The following is a 14,982-nucleotide window of genomic DNA, read 5'->3' on the forward strand; positions in this document are numbered from 1 at the left end:
GGTTATTTGGCTCCGATTCATTTTACATGCTCCTCTTTATCAATATAAGGAGATAATTGTAATTTGGGTAAACCTCTTTTAAATTGCATGTGAATTTGAGTTTGTTTGTTTATTCAACCTTTTTTGAATGTCGTTGGGAGGTTAAAATTAGTTGTCGAGGGTGTTAGCCAACAATTAAACATCTTGTAGTTGTGTGTACGGCAGTGGGTGTATCTCACAGCCAGTCTATGTGTCTGAGAAAGTAGTGTGCTCTACAGACAGAAGCCTATTTGATTTTGTGTCAGAGACGATGCTCGTGGAAAACCACAAGTTGCAGCAGTGCAAACAGAAATATAGTGAGTACACAAGTTCTGACATATAGAACACTGCTTTATTCACGATAAGATCAGTAACGTGCATTATTTGTTTGATTGTTATTAATATGAAAAGAACAAAGTTGTTTCCGGTTGAGGAGCATGCTCAAAGGACCCCGGCCTAACTGTTTTCTGTGAGATGGAACTGTTCAGGACAACAATACTTCTGTCAGTTCTGGTTCTCTCTCAAGGTAACATAGTTTCATCTAATATTTCTACTTTGATTGTATTCAATTATATTATCTTCATTGGCTCTTTTGAAGGAAAGTATGACGGTTGTACTCTATGTACATCAAACACAGCATCAAATGTATTTTACAATTGTTTGTATGAGTTGTTGGATAATACTAAAGATATGCACATCAAAATAGTTGGCAGTGGAGTCACATTTGCTTTCCTATTATGCTTCAACATCACCATATTTTAAAATGAATTTGTTTGTTTCGTTGTATTCTACTTTTTGACAGCCATGTGTTGGTGTGTTCAAACAAGTAATAAAGTATTTATACAAAAAGGGGCTGACCGGAGTGATGCCAACTAGGTGTTGGCTAAATGCTGCATAATCCTACAAAAAGGGGCTGACCGGAGTGATGCCAACTAGGTGTTGGCTAAATGCTGCATTGTCTTACAGAGGATTACTTTACTTGCCAATGTAAGGAGTTTACTGCAACAGCCAATACCATTCATCGAACACTAGCTAGCTAAAATTCAAAGACCGCTTGACGCAACATAAAAGTACAGGGAATTCAAATCAACCAACCATAGTAAACAAGGATTGGCTGAAACGTAAACGTTTTGTATGAATCACTAATTTGTCACAGAGATACATAAACAAAGTGACAGTTCAAAATGATTTTATTTCTGAGGAGGAGAGCTGTGACATGGGTTAAAGCATGAACAAACTATTTTGCTTCACAGATGATTCATTATCTGCATTGATTCCTCAAACATTGCTAGTGTGAAATCGGTTTTAATTCAACATTGAGCCACAGATGTTATTCATGGAATATCCATCTAACAACTAAATTAACCAATTGAGGCACTTGATACAAGCTGTTATGAAATCCAACGTAAATATAGTGATTTACAGACTCCATATTATATCCTTCTAATGGGACTATTGTGTAGCCACCTTGAAGTACCACCAACAGACAGTTTACAAAATGGAAAAGATTATTCTAATTAGAGCCAAATTCAATAACCTGTTGGTAATTTACCGCTGCCTGTCCTGGGCTTCATAAAGCATTGACAACACGTGGCAAGCTGAAATAACTGATTGGACAGCTGCATGAATACTCTCATAACTACAATACTCATAACTACAATCATTTTTCATTTATCTTAGTTTACTTTGTTGTTTGTCATTTCAGGCTTTCTAAATAAAGACTACTCTGTTCCGGGGAACTTCTCTGGGTCGAGAGAGACTGATGAGCAGCAGACATCCAATCTAAGTGAGTTCCAGTTTTATTTAAATGGTTGGTATTATGCTAAAAAGATCCTCAGAACCCGAGCCTCCAATCAAGCTTCATTTGGTTCCGGAGGACACTGCAATCTACATCGATCTTACTCTCTGAATCCCACCCCCCATTCCTTCCTAAACCCCAAATTCCAATCCCTCGTGCCCATCCAGTCAAATTGCTAGGTGCTAAAATAGAAGGATGAATGGATAAGGTGTCTGTGTGCTTCTTAGAGGGAGGAGACAACCTCAAGCAACGATCCTGCAGAGAACTTGATTGCTCACAAGTCGTTATACTGAGATCGAAATTATATGAGGCAAAGGCATTTGTTTTACTATAAGGATACAGGTCACCATCAAATAAGCCATAGTGAGACGATATTTTCATTGTTCTGAGGGTTATGATGATGATGCGTAAGGCTCCTTTAGGGCAAAGTGGGAGGAACATCCCATACAAACATGCTCTCTCTAACACACAAACATGCTCTCTCTAACACACAAACATGCTCTCTCTAACACACAACTATGCTCTCTCTAACACACAAACATGCTCTCTCTAACACACAAACATGCTCTCTCTAACACACAAACATGCTCTCTCTAACACACAAATATGCTCTCTCTAACACACAAACATGCTCTCTCTAACACACAAATATGCTCTCTCTAACACACAAACATTCTCTCTCTAACACACAAACATGCTCTCTCTAACACACAAATATCCTCTCTCTAACACACAAACATGCTCTCTCTAACACACAAACATGCTCTCTCTAACACACAAATATGCTCTCTCTAACACACAGACATGCTCTCTCTAACACACAAACATGCTCTCTCTAACACACAAACATGCTCTCTCTAACACACAAACATGCTCTCTCTAACACACAAACATGCTCTCTCTAACACACAAATATGCTCTCTCTAACACACAAACATGCTCTCTCTAACACACAAACATGCTCTCTCTAACACACAAACATGCTCTCTCTAACACACAAATATGCTCTCTCTAACACACAGACATGCTCTCTCTAACACACAAACATGCTCTCTCTAACACACAAACATGCTCTCTCTAACACACAAACATGCTCTCTCTAACACACAAATATGCTCTCTCTAACACACAGACATGCTCTCTCTAACACACAGACATGCTCTCTCTAACACACAAACATGCTCTCTCTAACACACAAACATGCTCTCTCTAACACACAAACATGCTCTCTCTAACACACAAACATGCTCTCTCTAACACACAAACATGCTCTCTCTAACACACAGACATGCTCTCTCTAACACACAGACATGCTCTCTCTAACACACAAACATGCTCTCTCTAACACACAAACATGCTCTCTCTAACACACAAATATGCTCTCTCTAACACACAGACATGCTCTCTCATACACACAGACATGCTCTCTCTAACACACAAACATGCTCTCTCTAACACACAAACATGCTCTCTCTAACACACAAACATGCTCTCTCTAACACACAAACATGCTCTCTCTAACACACAGACATGCTCTCTCTAACACACAAACATGCTCTCTCTAACACACAAACATGCTCTCTCTAACACACAAACATGCTCTCTCTAACACACAAACATGCTCTCTCTAACACACAAACATGCTCTCTCTAACACACAAACATGCTCTCTCTAACACACAGACATGCTCTCTCTAACACAAACAGAAAACAAAAAGAAGAAAAGAATGATCAATTGTCATTTGTGTCATAGAGGATATCAAATGGTCCGGTGGAGTCAGATTTTTAAGGAAAATGCTATCAATCAGTTATAATCATACTACACTAACCTGGTTTTCATTATTTATTTGTTGAACCTAAATGAAGTGCAATTCCACATTTAAACCGGGAAAAAAGTGAAGACTGAAGTGTGATATGCAGAACCAAAGGCTCCAGTGTCACATGGTTTGAAACCACTGAGTATTTGGTCCCGTGGTGTTTCTAGAGTCAGGTTGGTCGACTTCAGTGTCCCCCTCCGAATTCACCACCCAGTGACATTTCCACAGGACATGACTCACAGGATGTGGCTGCTCTGCTGAATGTCTGCAAAGAGCACAGCAACCGATAGGCCAACAAACAGCTAGGGCATTCAATGTGTGTGGGTATGTGTGTGTACTATGCTGTATAACATGTACTGTACATGTGACTACACTACATGGGGAAATATAAACAGCCATCTGTATTTCACTCTCATATTGATTCTGCATCTCCCCATCCCTCCAGCCATATCTCACCCCCCCAGGCTATCTCATCACTGCTCTGGGGTTGTCGAGGTGCTCCATCGAGGGCTGTGGAGGCCGGTGACCTTTGACCTTGGGTCTGCAGAGTGGGCCAAAGTGGTGGAGGACATATGTACCAACCTGAGCTGCGGGGCAGTGTATGAGCTCCGACAGAATGGCACAGCTACTTTAAACTACTCCAGCTCAACGTGTCTGAGCCAGTGTGTCTACAGAGAGCTACTGGTGGAGAACTGTACAGAGCTCTCATACACAGACTGCTCTAACCTGACTGAGATAACCTGTGGTAAGACCCTCATTGCAAAGCTTATGAGTGGATCGGCACAATTTATCTTGAGCAAGATTAATAGCTACCGCTGTTAATAAGCAACCCAAAACACATTGTTGCAGTAACGCCTGCAAATTGCATGCTATGGAGAGCCATCGTATGGGCTGTCTCAAGTGTTTTGTGCACGCTTTGCAACAAGTTCCTCCCTTCAGCACGCTTCCATTTTCAAGCTGCTTTTTAATGATTCTGAGCGAGGCCCAGCTTCTATCGAGGTAATCTGATGATCTATGAACTGATTGGTTGATCTGTCCATTCCTCAGGGCACCAGGCCGTGCGATTGGCTGGAGGCTCACACCACTGTGAGGGACGGGTGGAGTTGTGGAGAGAGGAAAAATGGGGAACGGTGTGTGACGATAGTTGGGACCTGAGAGATGGGGGCGTGGTCTGTGCCCAATTGGGCTGTGGCTCTGCCCTAAATGTGAGTGGGGAGGACGGGTCCTTTGAAGCGGGTGTTGGTCAGGTTCTCTTAGATGAGGTGAACTGTGGGGGGAGCGAGAGGAACCTATGGGAGTGTCCCTCCATGGGGACAGTCAACGACTGTGGACACAAAGAGGACGCTGCAGTGGTTTGTTCAGGTAAGCCTGCAGCTATAATATTATCACCGTCAGTTACTGTTTTCAGAATCATGTCATAGTGTTTTTATATTACCTTTAGATTGGTCTGAATATGGGTAGTGCAGTAATAACATGTAAAACACATTACCATGACTGAACATCTGGTGTCTTGGTGGCGAACCAAGTCCCCATCATCTTAGCGCCGATTTTCAGCGAATCAAGAATGATTTGACTCGTGACCTTATCAGCGTGTCTGAATGGATAGCACTCAGAGTCTCAGTCACACTCAGCACTGATACTGACGAACAAGCTTCAAATCCTCCTACAGTAACGCAGAGATCAGGTGATGTGAGAGGTCGTAAGCAGAAAAGAGACAGCTGCTTTGCATATGAATTATTATTATTTTCATTAACGAAAAAAAGAAAAAAAGAAACACACAGGCCTAAGTAATACATGTCCCTCAGAAAGTAGACATACCACCTCAATACCACGTCGCACCAGCTCTGTCTGAGGAAGACCCTCAATGGAAGATGTTCAACCTGGGAGCCAAGTTCAAGAGTTCCTTGGTGAGAAAACATCCAAACTGCCTTGACCTCAACATGACAACAGTTGTTCGGCACTTCCACGGGTTTTGAATCTTGCATCTAAATGAAAATTTTTTGCTAAATGTATAGTGTGAGTTTTAGTGTCTGAGACTCCAGTTCTGTCAAGGCCATGGCTTGTTGACCATGTTTCCGATCCATTTCGAACACCTCAAGTGATAGTTAATTATGTAGGCCTACTCAAAAGGCTACATCCATCAATATGTGAGTCCTACACATTTCAAAGTACATTTTTTAAAAGAGAAAAACGCAAACATTCCTGGCAGTAATGCCAAATGACTGACTGAAATGTTTAACTTTTGAATAAGAGTCAGATATTGGTTCAATAGATCATTAGATACACAGATGGACAAACACAACTCAATTTTTTAGTAAATGTTTTATAAGCAAAAACGTTCCCCGTCTTTCAAACAAGAGTGCCTTGAGCACTCAGGAGAAGTGAGCCATGCATCTGTTATACATTCTAGTTCTCTAACACCTCTAGGACTTTTCCATTTCCCTGACAGGAATTCCATCTCAACCAGGCAACGAGACGGCAGAACAGAACACCCAGACTTCAACCACAGGTACCTTCAATAGATGCTGACACACATGACCCTCCATCTGTGTAATAATACACCAAGAGTGTCTGCTCTGCTCATTAGAACATGTCAAGAAGAATTTGTTATCTAGTCTGTACGCTGCACTATGATTTGTTCTTGTTTCCAGCAGGCTCAGTTCTACTAGTCACCAGTGCAGAGAGCCGGTCCTCTCCTCCTGCAGCTGCTGTCTGGGGCTGCATCGCATTGTCTATAGCCCTCCTCCTCACACTCCTCTCCAATGCCTCACTCTTCCTGTCTTACAGGAGGAGAGCTGGTGAGTCATCGTGTTTCTCTATTTTTCTTTCTCTTTCATTGCCTCATACTCAACTGTCACTCTCCCCATTTGTTCACACCAACAACAACATACATGCTATCATCAATGAGTAGTAATTAACACTGAGAAACTGCTTTGTCTGAAGGGTATTACATATTCTTCTCGATGGTTTGCCAATTATGATAATACAACAACACAATGCAATGTGATTCAATACAGTACACAAAGGAAATCACCAAACTGGAACAGTATGCATATCACTGGGTTGGTTGATTGCTCATTAAGAGAGTCCCACCACCAGTGTTGTTTTCACACCAACTTTTTTTAAAAAAGCTGCATTTATTATTTCACAAGGATGATGTTTGAATATGTGCCATATGTGACGGCGGTCTAATTCAAATATTTAATTGGTTTTGAGGTGTGTTGTCCTTATTTTCTTGTCCAACATCAAAGACAACAAAGGCCAACAAACCAATTATCCTAGTTTCGGTAAAGATAGGCAAAACTTTCCCTTCATTACTAGCACTTCTGGTTCACCAAAGACAAGATGGCCGCCTGCTGTCCATCCAGTCTCAACACACCGACCGAGGGGAGAGTGTCAACCTCCTCACAGTCACCATGGACACAGCTGATTACAGTGAGTTCCTACTGGTGCACTTGTCCTCTCTGTGCCCATTAGTTACTTGCAATTTTAGGGAATGTCTTATTAGTTCAAGTGTCCCATTTGTCATGTTCTCTGTGGCCTTTCATGCAGCTCTACAGTACCTTTCCAAACAGCCCTCTCAGAATGACACTGACGCCTCGTGTGACTCTGACTATGAAAACTATGACTTCAATGACCAACCCTCTGTTGCCATGGCTACTGCACTTGGTCAGTTCATCTTCATAGTTTTGGATAAATAGTGCAATTCTAAAAGAAAAAATATGGGAAGTAACACATGGCTATTAAGGGAGAAAGTGGTCCAAGGACTCACTCACAGTGCTAACCAAATGGTATTTTATGTTTTCATTAGTCAGGGTCCTTGACAATGGAGTAAGCACAAGCAGAGAGCCATGGGAAACCACGCAGACAGCAGAGACCTCTGACGCTCCCGAGAAATATAATATTGTTACTGAGACAATCAATGGCATTGAGAGAAATAACACTGCCACCCAAAGCCGTAAGTTACTGTCAGGTTGGGTGAACCAGATTTTTACCATGATCGTAGTGTCCATGTAGAACAGATTTCTTCTTCGTCTTAAAAGGACATAATGTCCTCTTAAAATCTGGGACTTTACTATAACCGTTTGCAGAACAAGGAATCAGAAAAGTTATAATTTTCTAAAAATTGCCATGGTGACAGAACAGTTGAATTAGAGCCCTATTGTAACATACTAGCACTAACAACCATTTGTATGTCCAGGTCATTCGCTGGTGTCATCCAGCACGTCTTCTGGGGAAAGCTATGAGAACATTGAGACACTGGAGAAGGAGCTGCTGGACTCAGGTCAGTCTAAAATGCTCAACGGCAAATGCTGCAAAAAATAAACAAAATTGTAGTCCAAAAATGCTTTTGTGGAGTCAGTCAGTGCATCTATGAAATCCATTCTCATGAGTCAACGTTAACAGAGTAACTGTGTGGAATGCTAACCACCCAGGTCCAGATTTGAGAGAAACTGTCCTCACAGACTTGATCAGTGGAAGAGAGCCATCCTTGGGATCGAGTAGTAGTACAACATCAGGGGAATCCTACTACAATGTGGGGATGGCAGTGGAACAGCATCTACAGTCAGGTCCGTTCAAATCAATATCATGACAACAACAAACACCTCATTTATCTGGCTGTGTCTAAACACTGGATGGAGTAGACACAACAGCAAAGGCTTTTTGCACTACCCTTTTGTCTTGAAAGTTTTCGTGAGAAAATATGTAGATTCGTAATTACTTCACTGGGAGCACATTTTCTCATTTTCTCCTCAGAGAACACCTATACACATTCCCCTGTGCAATCAACCAGTACACACCAGGATCAGCAACAGCCTGTGAACAGTAGCTGCCACCTATTGAGCAATCAAAATCAAGGTACCTGATATTTCTGATGAGTCTCTGCATGTGTGTTTCAGAGGTGGACAGAATTTCCATTGAACCGTGTAATGTTCCCTGCAGAGACTAATTCTCAGTCTCCTTGCTGGTGTCATATTGTGTTTCAAAACCTGACATTAATTTGACGACCACCGGTGTAATCCCTGAAAGAAACAGAACAAATCATATTCAAAAGGTTTCTCTAAGTTTATAAGCCAATGTGATTTCAAGTTGTGTCAAAACTAAATTCAAAGAACTAAGGTAGTCTGACAGGTGGAGCCATTGGGTATGGGGCATAAACATCTGTGACGATTTCAATTGTACTTCATTCCTTTAGTTTTCGCCAGATTTACTATCACAGTGAATAATGGAAAGGGTAGTATTTCTGGCAGGCGCATGCTTGAATCCAACGGAGAGCGGAAGAGAGAAACTGTCCTCATTCAGGTGGAGGAAATTGGCCGGCTCTGTTTTTTCACTAATCTGCCATTAAACTATGGACACTAATACCCTTTATAGACAGACTTTACTGCATGTTGCCTGTAAAATGGTTTTTATCTGCCAATGTATTTTAGAACCCAATTCATACGGTCCCATTTTTACCACATTCTTGCTGGGATAAGCATTTTATATCTACTGTGCACAAGCCGGCATGATTAGGAGTGGGAGTTGATGTGGGTGGATGTTATTTTAATAAATATACACCATCACAAAGAAATCTACTATTCATTTGTTTTTTTGGCAGGTCCTAAGAAACATTATAGGACCGATACAATTTATTTAAAAATAATACAAAATAATGCCATATTTTGAGTTTAATTATGTTACTGGTCTGTGCAGCCAATAGGCTACATGGCTGTGCCATGCATATAAAACCAAGTTATTTTGTTCATTAAACAGACAAGACACACTTAGGCTACACTAGTCACAGTCAACACACATTTCATAGTAGGCTGAGAATATAATGAAATATAACAGAATAAAATCCAGAATATTTTTCCCACACAATTTGCGTCACGGCAACGTGTGGAACTACTGTCATATAAATAAAAGTGATTTTGAAACAGAGCCCAAGGCAAGCCCATGCTTTTTCTCTTTTCTACCCTCCCTCTGCTTTGATAGGGAGCAGCCGTAGGGTCTTACATTGAGAGTGTCTTCATCCTGATACCCATAGAAAATAATAGCAATCTATCCTTTCAAAAGCATGAGTCTCCTGTTCATATTTCACAACCACTGCTGGCTTTTGGAGTTGCCTATACGCGACCTAGCATAACAATTTAGGGTACATTATTGCATACTAAATGTTTCTAATCAGTGATAGATGAGCAAACAAATAGATTAGTCACCACCTCTACTTATTTGCCCAGCCAGAGAATTAACCAAATATAGATGGAGATTCAGGTGAAACAAAATCACATTGACAAGTCACAGGCTTTTGGTCGGGAGTAGAACAGGCTACTAAGCGACTGAAGATTAGTATTTTTCTCCGCTCATACAGGAGTAATTAAGGCTTTGTTCTCTAATTGTACTTTTTTTGTTCATTAGAATTGTTTATGTATTATTTCATTTCGAATTAGTAGGGGGTGCTGCATCACCCTCATCACCCCTATTTCCTGTGGCTATGCCGTTAATACAAAGAGGTGATTTAAAATGTTCAAACATTGATGCATTATCATTAAGGGTAGGTTCCCTTGACAAAGATTAAGCCTGGTCCTTGACATTAAGTCGTGTTCAATGGCGGCACCAGGTACACGTATTCCCCTACATGGATCACAACTGTGCAGTAGATTCTAGAGTCATGTACTGTCTAATGTACATTGCCTTCATAAAGTATTCATACCCCTCGACTTATTTTCAGAACATGTTTTCAGAAATGTTTGCACTTTTTTAGAAAATGAAAAATATATTTTTACTTATTTAAATTTGTCACACCCCTGTGTTCATACATGTTAGAATCACATTTGGCAGTGATTACCGATCTGAGTCTTTCTGGGTAAATCTCTCAAATGTTTGCACACCTGGATTCTACAATATTTGCACATTATACTTTTTTACATGCTTCATGCTATATCAAGTTGGTTGTTTATCATTGCTAAACAGCTATTTCCAAGTCCGTCCATAGATTTTCAAGCCGATTTAAGTCAAAACTGTAACTATGCCAGTGTATATTTGGCCTTGTGTTTTAGTTTATTGTCCTGCTGAAAGGTGAATTTGTCTCCCTGTGTCTATTGAAAAACAGACTTAACCAGGTTTCCGCTAGTATTTTGCATGTGCTTATCTCCATTCCGTTTTTTTTATCCCCCAAAAAAACTCTACTCCTTGCTGATGACAAGCATACCCTTAACATGATGCAACCACCATCATACTTGAAAATATGAATAGTGGTACTCAGTGATGTGTTGGATTTGTCTCATACATAACACTTCATTTTTTATGAATTTGTTAAAATGTCTACAAACATAATTCCACTTTGACATTATGGGGTATTGTGTTTAGGCCAGTGACACAAAATCTCAATTTAATCTATTTTAAATTCAGGCTGTGTAACAACAAAATATGGAAAAAGTCATGGGGTATAAATACTTTCTGAAGGCATTGTAGATGCAATTGCTGAAAACATGTAGCCTATTGTGGATGTATGTAGATGGTAATGTGAGTCCTTTATACAGATGATTCAAGCAGCTCATCCTCCTCTGAGCTTTATGAGAACATAGGAGTCCAAGATGAAGAGGGGATTGGTGATGCTACTGTGAAAGAAGACCCGGACCAGTCTCTTTCTGACAGTGACTACGATGACATAACAAATTACTAGCATTTCATCAAACATAGCAGTGAAGTGAGAACTATAAAAACAGAGTCATTTACATTTTAGCAGATGCTATTATCCAGAAAGACATACAGGGGAAATTAAGTGTAATTGCCTTGCTCAAAGGTACAGACAGATATTTTTTCACCTCGTTAGCTTGGGGATTCGAACCAGCGACCTTTCTGTTACTGGCCCAACGGTCTTAACCCCATTCGCTTCTCCACTGCACAGAATGACCAGCATTGTCAACAAACTGCACTGTCACTGATATTGATTTAATACAGTGATCTGAGCCACACAAAGCAAAGTCAATGCACATCAAACTTTTTAAACTTGAAATTCAATTGTGTTAATATTATCAAGGAGAAAAAGCTAAAAAAAAAATAAGTGCATACAACATATATTCAACTATGACTAAATGTGAATAGCCTAGTCTATACACGCATATGCAGATGTTTTGTACATAATATGAGCACATTTTTTACTCTCCAAAATACCTACTTCTGACTGGGTTATCACAACAAATCCCATGAATGTCTTTGGAAGTTAAGCTTTTTTTTATGGTTCCCTGATGATGAATAAATTAGTACATATTTAATAAACTATCCACAGACTACTTAATTTGATTATGATTCATTTATAAAGTATCAACTACTTGGCGGTCAGAGTGAAGTGATGCTTTTATGTTTAATGTTTTATGTCTAAATGTCTAGCACAGATGCAACAGGAAAAGCTTGCATCATTTAACTCCACACTAACCTCACCTTCATACTATACACAATACATGAATGGTAAGATCAGAAATCCCTTAAAACAGAGAACGCATTTGACTCAAAGGGACAGAAGAGAAAATAAACAAAAGGACAAGGGAGATAGAAACTAAGACAGAGAAGGAAAGGCTACAGAAAAGCATGTAACATACTGAAATACTACACACACACATTTTATATATATATATATATATATATATATATATATATATATATATATATATATATATATATATATATTTAGCCTCATCTTTCCTAAGTACCGTTTTCACACAAATATGGGCTGACATATACCTGCTCTTAAAACTGAGCTAGCTAAAATCACATCTCTAAAGATAGCAGAAGACCTACCTTGTTCATTTAAACCCAGAACACACTAAATGTAATGCAGAGAAAGACCTATATCATTCTCAAGGCAGAAAAATATGTGTTGGGATGTCTATAACAAGAGGACATTGGTTTTCAAGTAACTGCAAAGTGATGTGTGTATGTGTGTGTGTGTGTGTGTGTGTCTGTTAGAAAGAAGGCTGTCACACGTCATGCTTCCCACAGACCCACTTGAGCTGGTGCTGTTCTCTCAGGTCGGTGAGGTCTTGAGCAGAGTGCCAGCTACACTGGCAGGCGTATGCCCGCGCCCCCTTTCTTCTCCTCAGCTTGGCCCGCAGCTTCTGACAGTCTCACATGTTGCTCCTTCAGAGATACAAAGAGACAAGGCTGGTTAGCTAAGCAATGAGCTAGATGAATAGATTAATTTATCTCACAGTATAATACTGGTATGTAGAGTTATAGATAGGATAAGTAGTACTAAATTCACAAAGTACTTGACCCAAATTGGTCATGTGCATGGAACAAAACCAGCCTCCAAGGACCCTTGAAAGATTGTTGAATGATTGGAAACATCACAAATATTCCAGAGTTAACCTGCAATTTACAGCTGAAATAATACATTTGGGTGGAAAGACAAATTAGACAAGACACAATGGACATGGAAGTATGGTAAGGATGTCCATCCTAAAGCTTCATTTCAGCATCATTTGCACAATACGCTATGTTGCATTTAACAAGCACATTTGAATGATAAATGAATCCCCATGTTTTGTAGAGGAGCCCTAGTCTCTCAGCAACTTAGTAAAACCTCTATACTCCAGCACAAAGCCTGAAACCACCAAGTGTCCACCAGAACACCGACAGCAAAACCCACAAGCTTGGAACATCAGCCACTGCACATGCTCTTTTTCTATTTTAAAATGTTTTTCTCCCATTTGAGCACAGCCCTTCTGTCTATTGTCTTAGTTTGCATTTCAAGTCGACTCTCACCAATAGTATCAAATTAGTGTAGCCTGGAATAATTTCATTCCTGTCTTGGTGTTAAGAGCGCCAAATACCCACGCCTGCATACTTACAGCGCTACTGTTATAACGTCTTCCACTTCACTGCATTAACTAAGCTTAAGTGTCAGTCTTTGTTATCATGGGCAAGCTCTCTGTCAGTGAAACAACACAATATTGAACCAGAGAGGCACCCAAGGTGGCATTGTTGTGTTGTTTGACTGCCTGTCTCCATCCACTAGTACCAGTTGTCCTATGAAATTCCTATCTGCCATGCACTGATCTCAGAGCACGGTTAAAAGTTTTAAATTCAACCACTGTGTAGTCATTCTCACTTTGGCAAAAAGTTAGCCGTTTCTGTGAAAGGGTGGATATCAATCAAGTTGAAAGTCATAATCCTCACTTAAAAGGTATTTTACATTAAGAATCAAATGAAGATTATTCCAGTTTATTTTCACGAAGTCCCAAAATAAAAGGTTTTATTTTTTTACGACTACTACACTGCCCTCTTCTGTTGAAATCTGATAAATTTGGGATTTGTGGTTTTCTGTAACAACTTCAAACTTGTTTCAAGATAATAACAATATTTAAATTCCGCAAAGAGTTTGTTAACCCATAAAGACACATCCGGCCCAATGAGAGGAGGCTCACTTGAAGAATATGGAATCTCAAGAGGGGTCCCATTCATGATCGTCAAACATGGACACCCGAAAGTCACAGGAGATACATTTCAGCTGGTCACACGACCTGTCAGCACAGGTTAAACAATGAGTCATATTAAAATGTGATCCATGCTTACACACACTTAACATTACAACAGGTTTCCCCAACTGGTGGCCTGCGAGTGATTTTATTTGGCCCCCCACGTTTTCTGAGAAAAATACAAAATATATATATTCTATAATTTTATTGTTGGACATAAGACTGTAAAATATTTCACATAAGAACTAATTGGGATCGAAAGAGAGCGTTGATCAAATACATGCTTTACCAAAGGCTCATTACTAGACTTTATGGCTTCCTGTGAATTACCATTTTGGTCTGCCTAAGATAATGACAACTGTAAAACATACAATAACATTGACAGCATGCAACAGAGATATACAGATGTCTTAGATAACATTTACTGAGTTTCAATAATAATGAACACATCTGAATTTTTGCAGTATACCACTGACAGAATGATACAGCCAGATATTATGATTCAACAGGCTGCAACACAAAACAAACCGTTGTCGGCAGGATTCGAACCTGCGCGGGAAGATCCCAATAGATTTCTAGTCTATCGCCTTAACCACTCGGCCACGACAACTGCCTACATGTCTGTCTACTACCTACCTACATGTACGTCTACTACCAACCAACTATGCTCGCATGAATATGTGAGGTTCTTTAAATTTGAGTTATTGGCAAACTTACTTTCTTGTTGCCTGTGGCAAGAGGGCAGCCCTTTTGCAATGTAACGTTGGCTAATGCATTGGAGTCAGAAGGTCAAATATGATAGCAACCTTCCCATTGGAAACAGGCTAAAAACAATCAAACATAGCCTTGTATTTATCTAATTATAGCTAGCTAATACATCCGTGTGA

General features: G+C 39.9%; 1 protein-coding gene, 1 non-coding gene and 1 pseudogene across 6 annotated transcripts; 1 reads left to right on the forward strand and 2 right to left on the reverse strand.

Annotated features, from left to right (window-relative positions):
- The first annotated feature begins 216 nt into the window (after positions 1–216).
- Positions 217–11,913, forward strand: LOC139405864 (T-cell differentiation antigen CD6-like). Of its 5 annotated transcripts, none has more exons than XM_071148299.1 (14): positions 217–335; positions 437–544; positions 1,724–1,804; positions 4,078–4,377; positions 4,680–4,994; positions 6,082–6,141; positions 6,284–6,430; positions 6,954–7,067; positions 7,185–7,301; positions 7,444–7,590; positions 7,834–7,917; positions 8,069–8,203; positions 8,391–8,492; positions 11,159–11,913. In XM_071148299.1, the coding sequence occupies exons 2-14, from the start codon at positions 493–495 to the stop codon at positions 11,299–11,301; spliced, it is 1,797 nt and encodes a 598-aa protein (XP_071004400.1). In that variant the 5' UTR covers positions 217–335; positions 437–492; the 3' UTR covers positions 11,302–11,913. The 5 variants fall into 5 exon arrangements, with proteins under 5 accessions (XP_071004400.1, XP_071004402.1, XP_071004401.1 ...); XM_071148300.1 differs by having other exon boundaries at positions 219–335; positions 430–544; XM_071148301.1 differs by having other exon boundaries at positions 217–544; positions 6,287–6,430.
- A 682-nt stretch (positions 11,914–12,595) lies between these two features.
- Positions 12,596–14,982, reverse strand: part of LOC139385326 (uncharacterized) — an 8,086-nt pseudogene continuing 5,699 nt past the window's right edge.
- trnas-aga (transfer RNA serine (anticodon AGA)) lies at positions 14,624–14,705 on the reverse strand. The gene has a single exon. It is a non-coding gene; the product is annotated as a tRNA-Ser (tRNA).

This window comes from Oncorhynchus clarkii, chromosome 3 (assembly GCF_045791955.1).
Source record: "Oncorhynchus clarkii lewisi isolate Uvic-CL-2024 chromosome 3, UVic_Ocla_1.0, whole genome shotgun sequence".
NCBI lineage: Eukaryota > Metazoa > Chordata > Actinopteri > Salmoniformes > Salmonidae > Oncorhynchus > Oncorhynchus clarkii.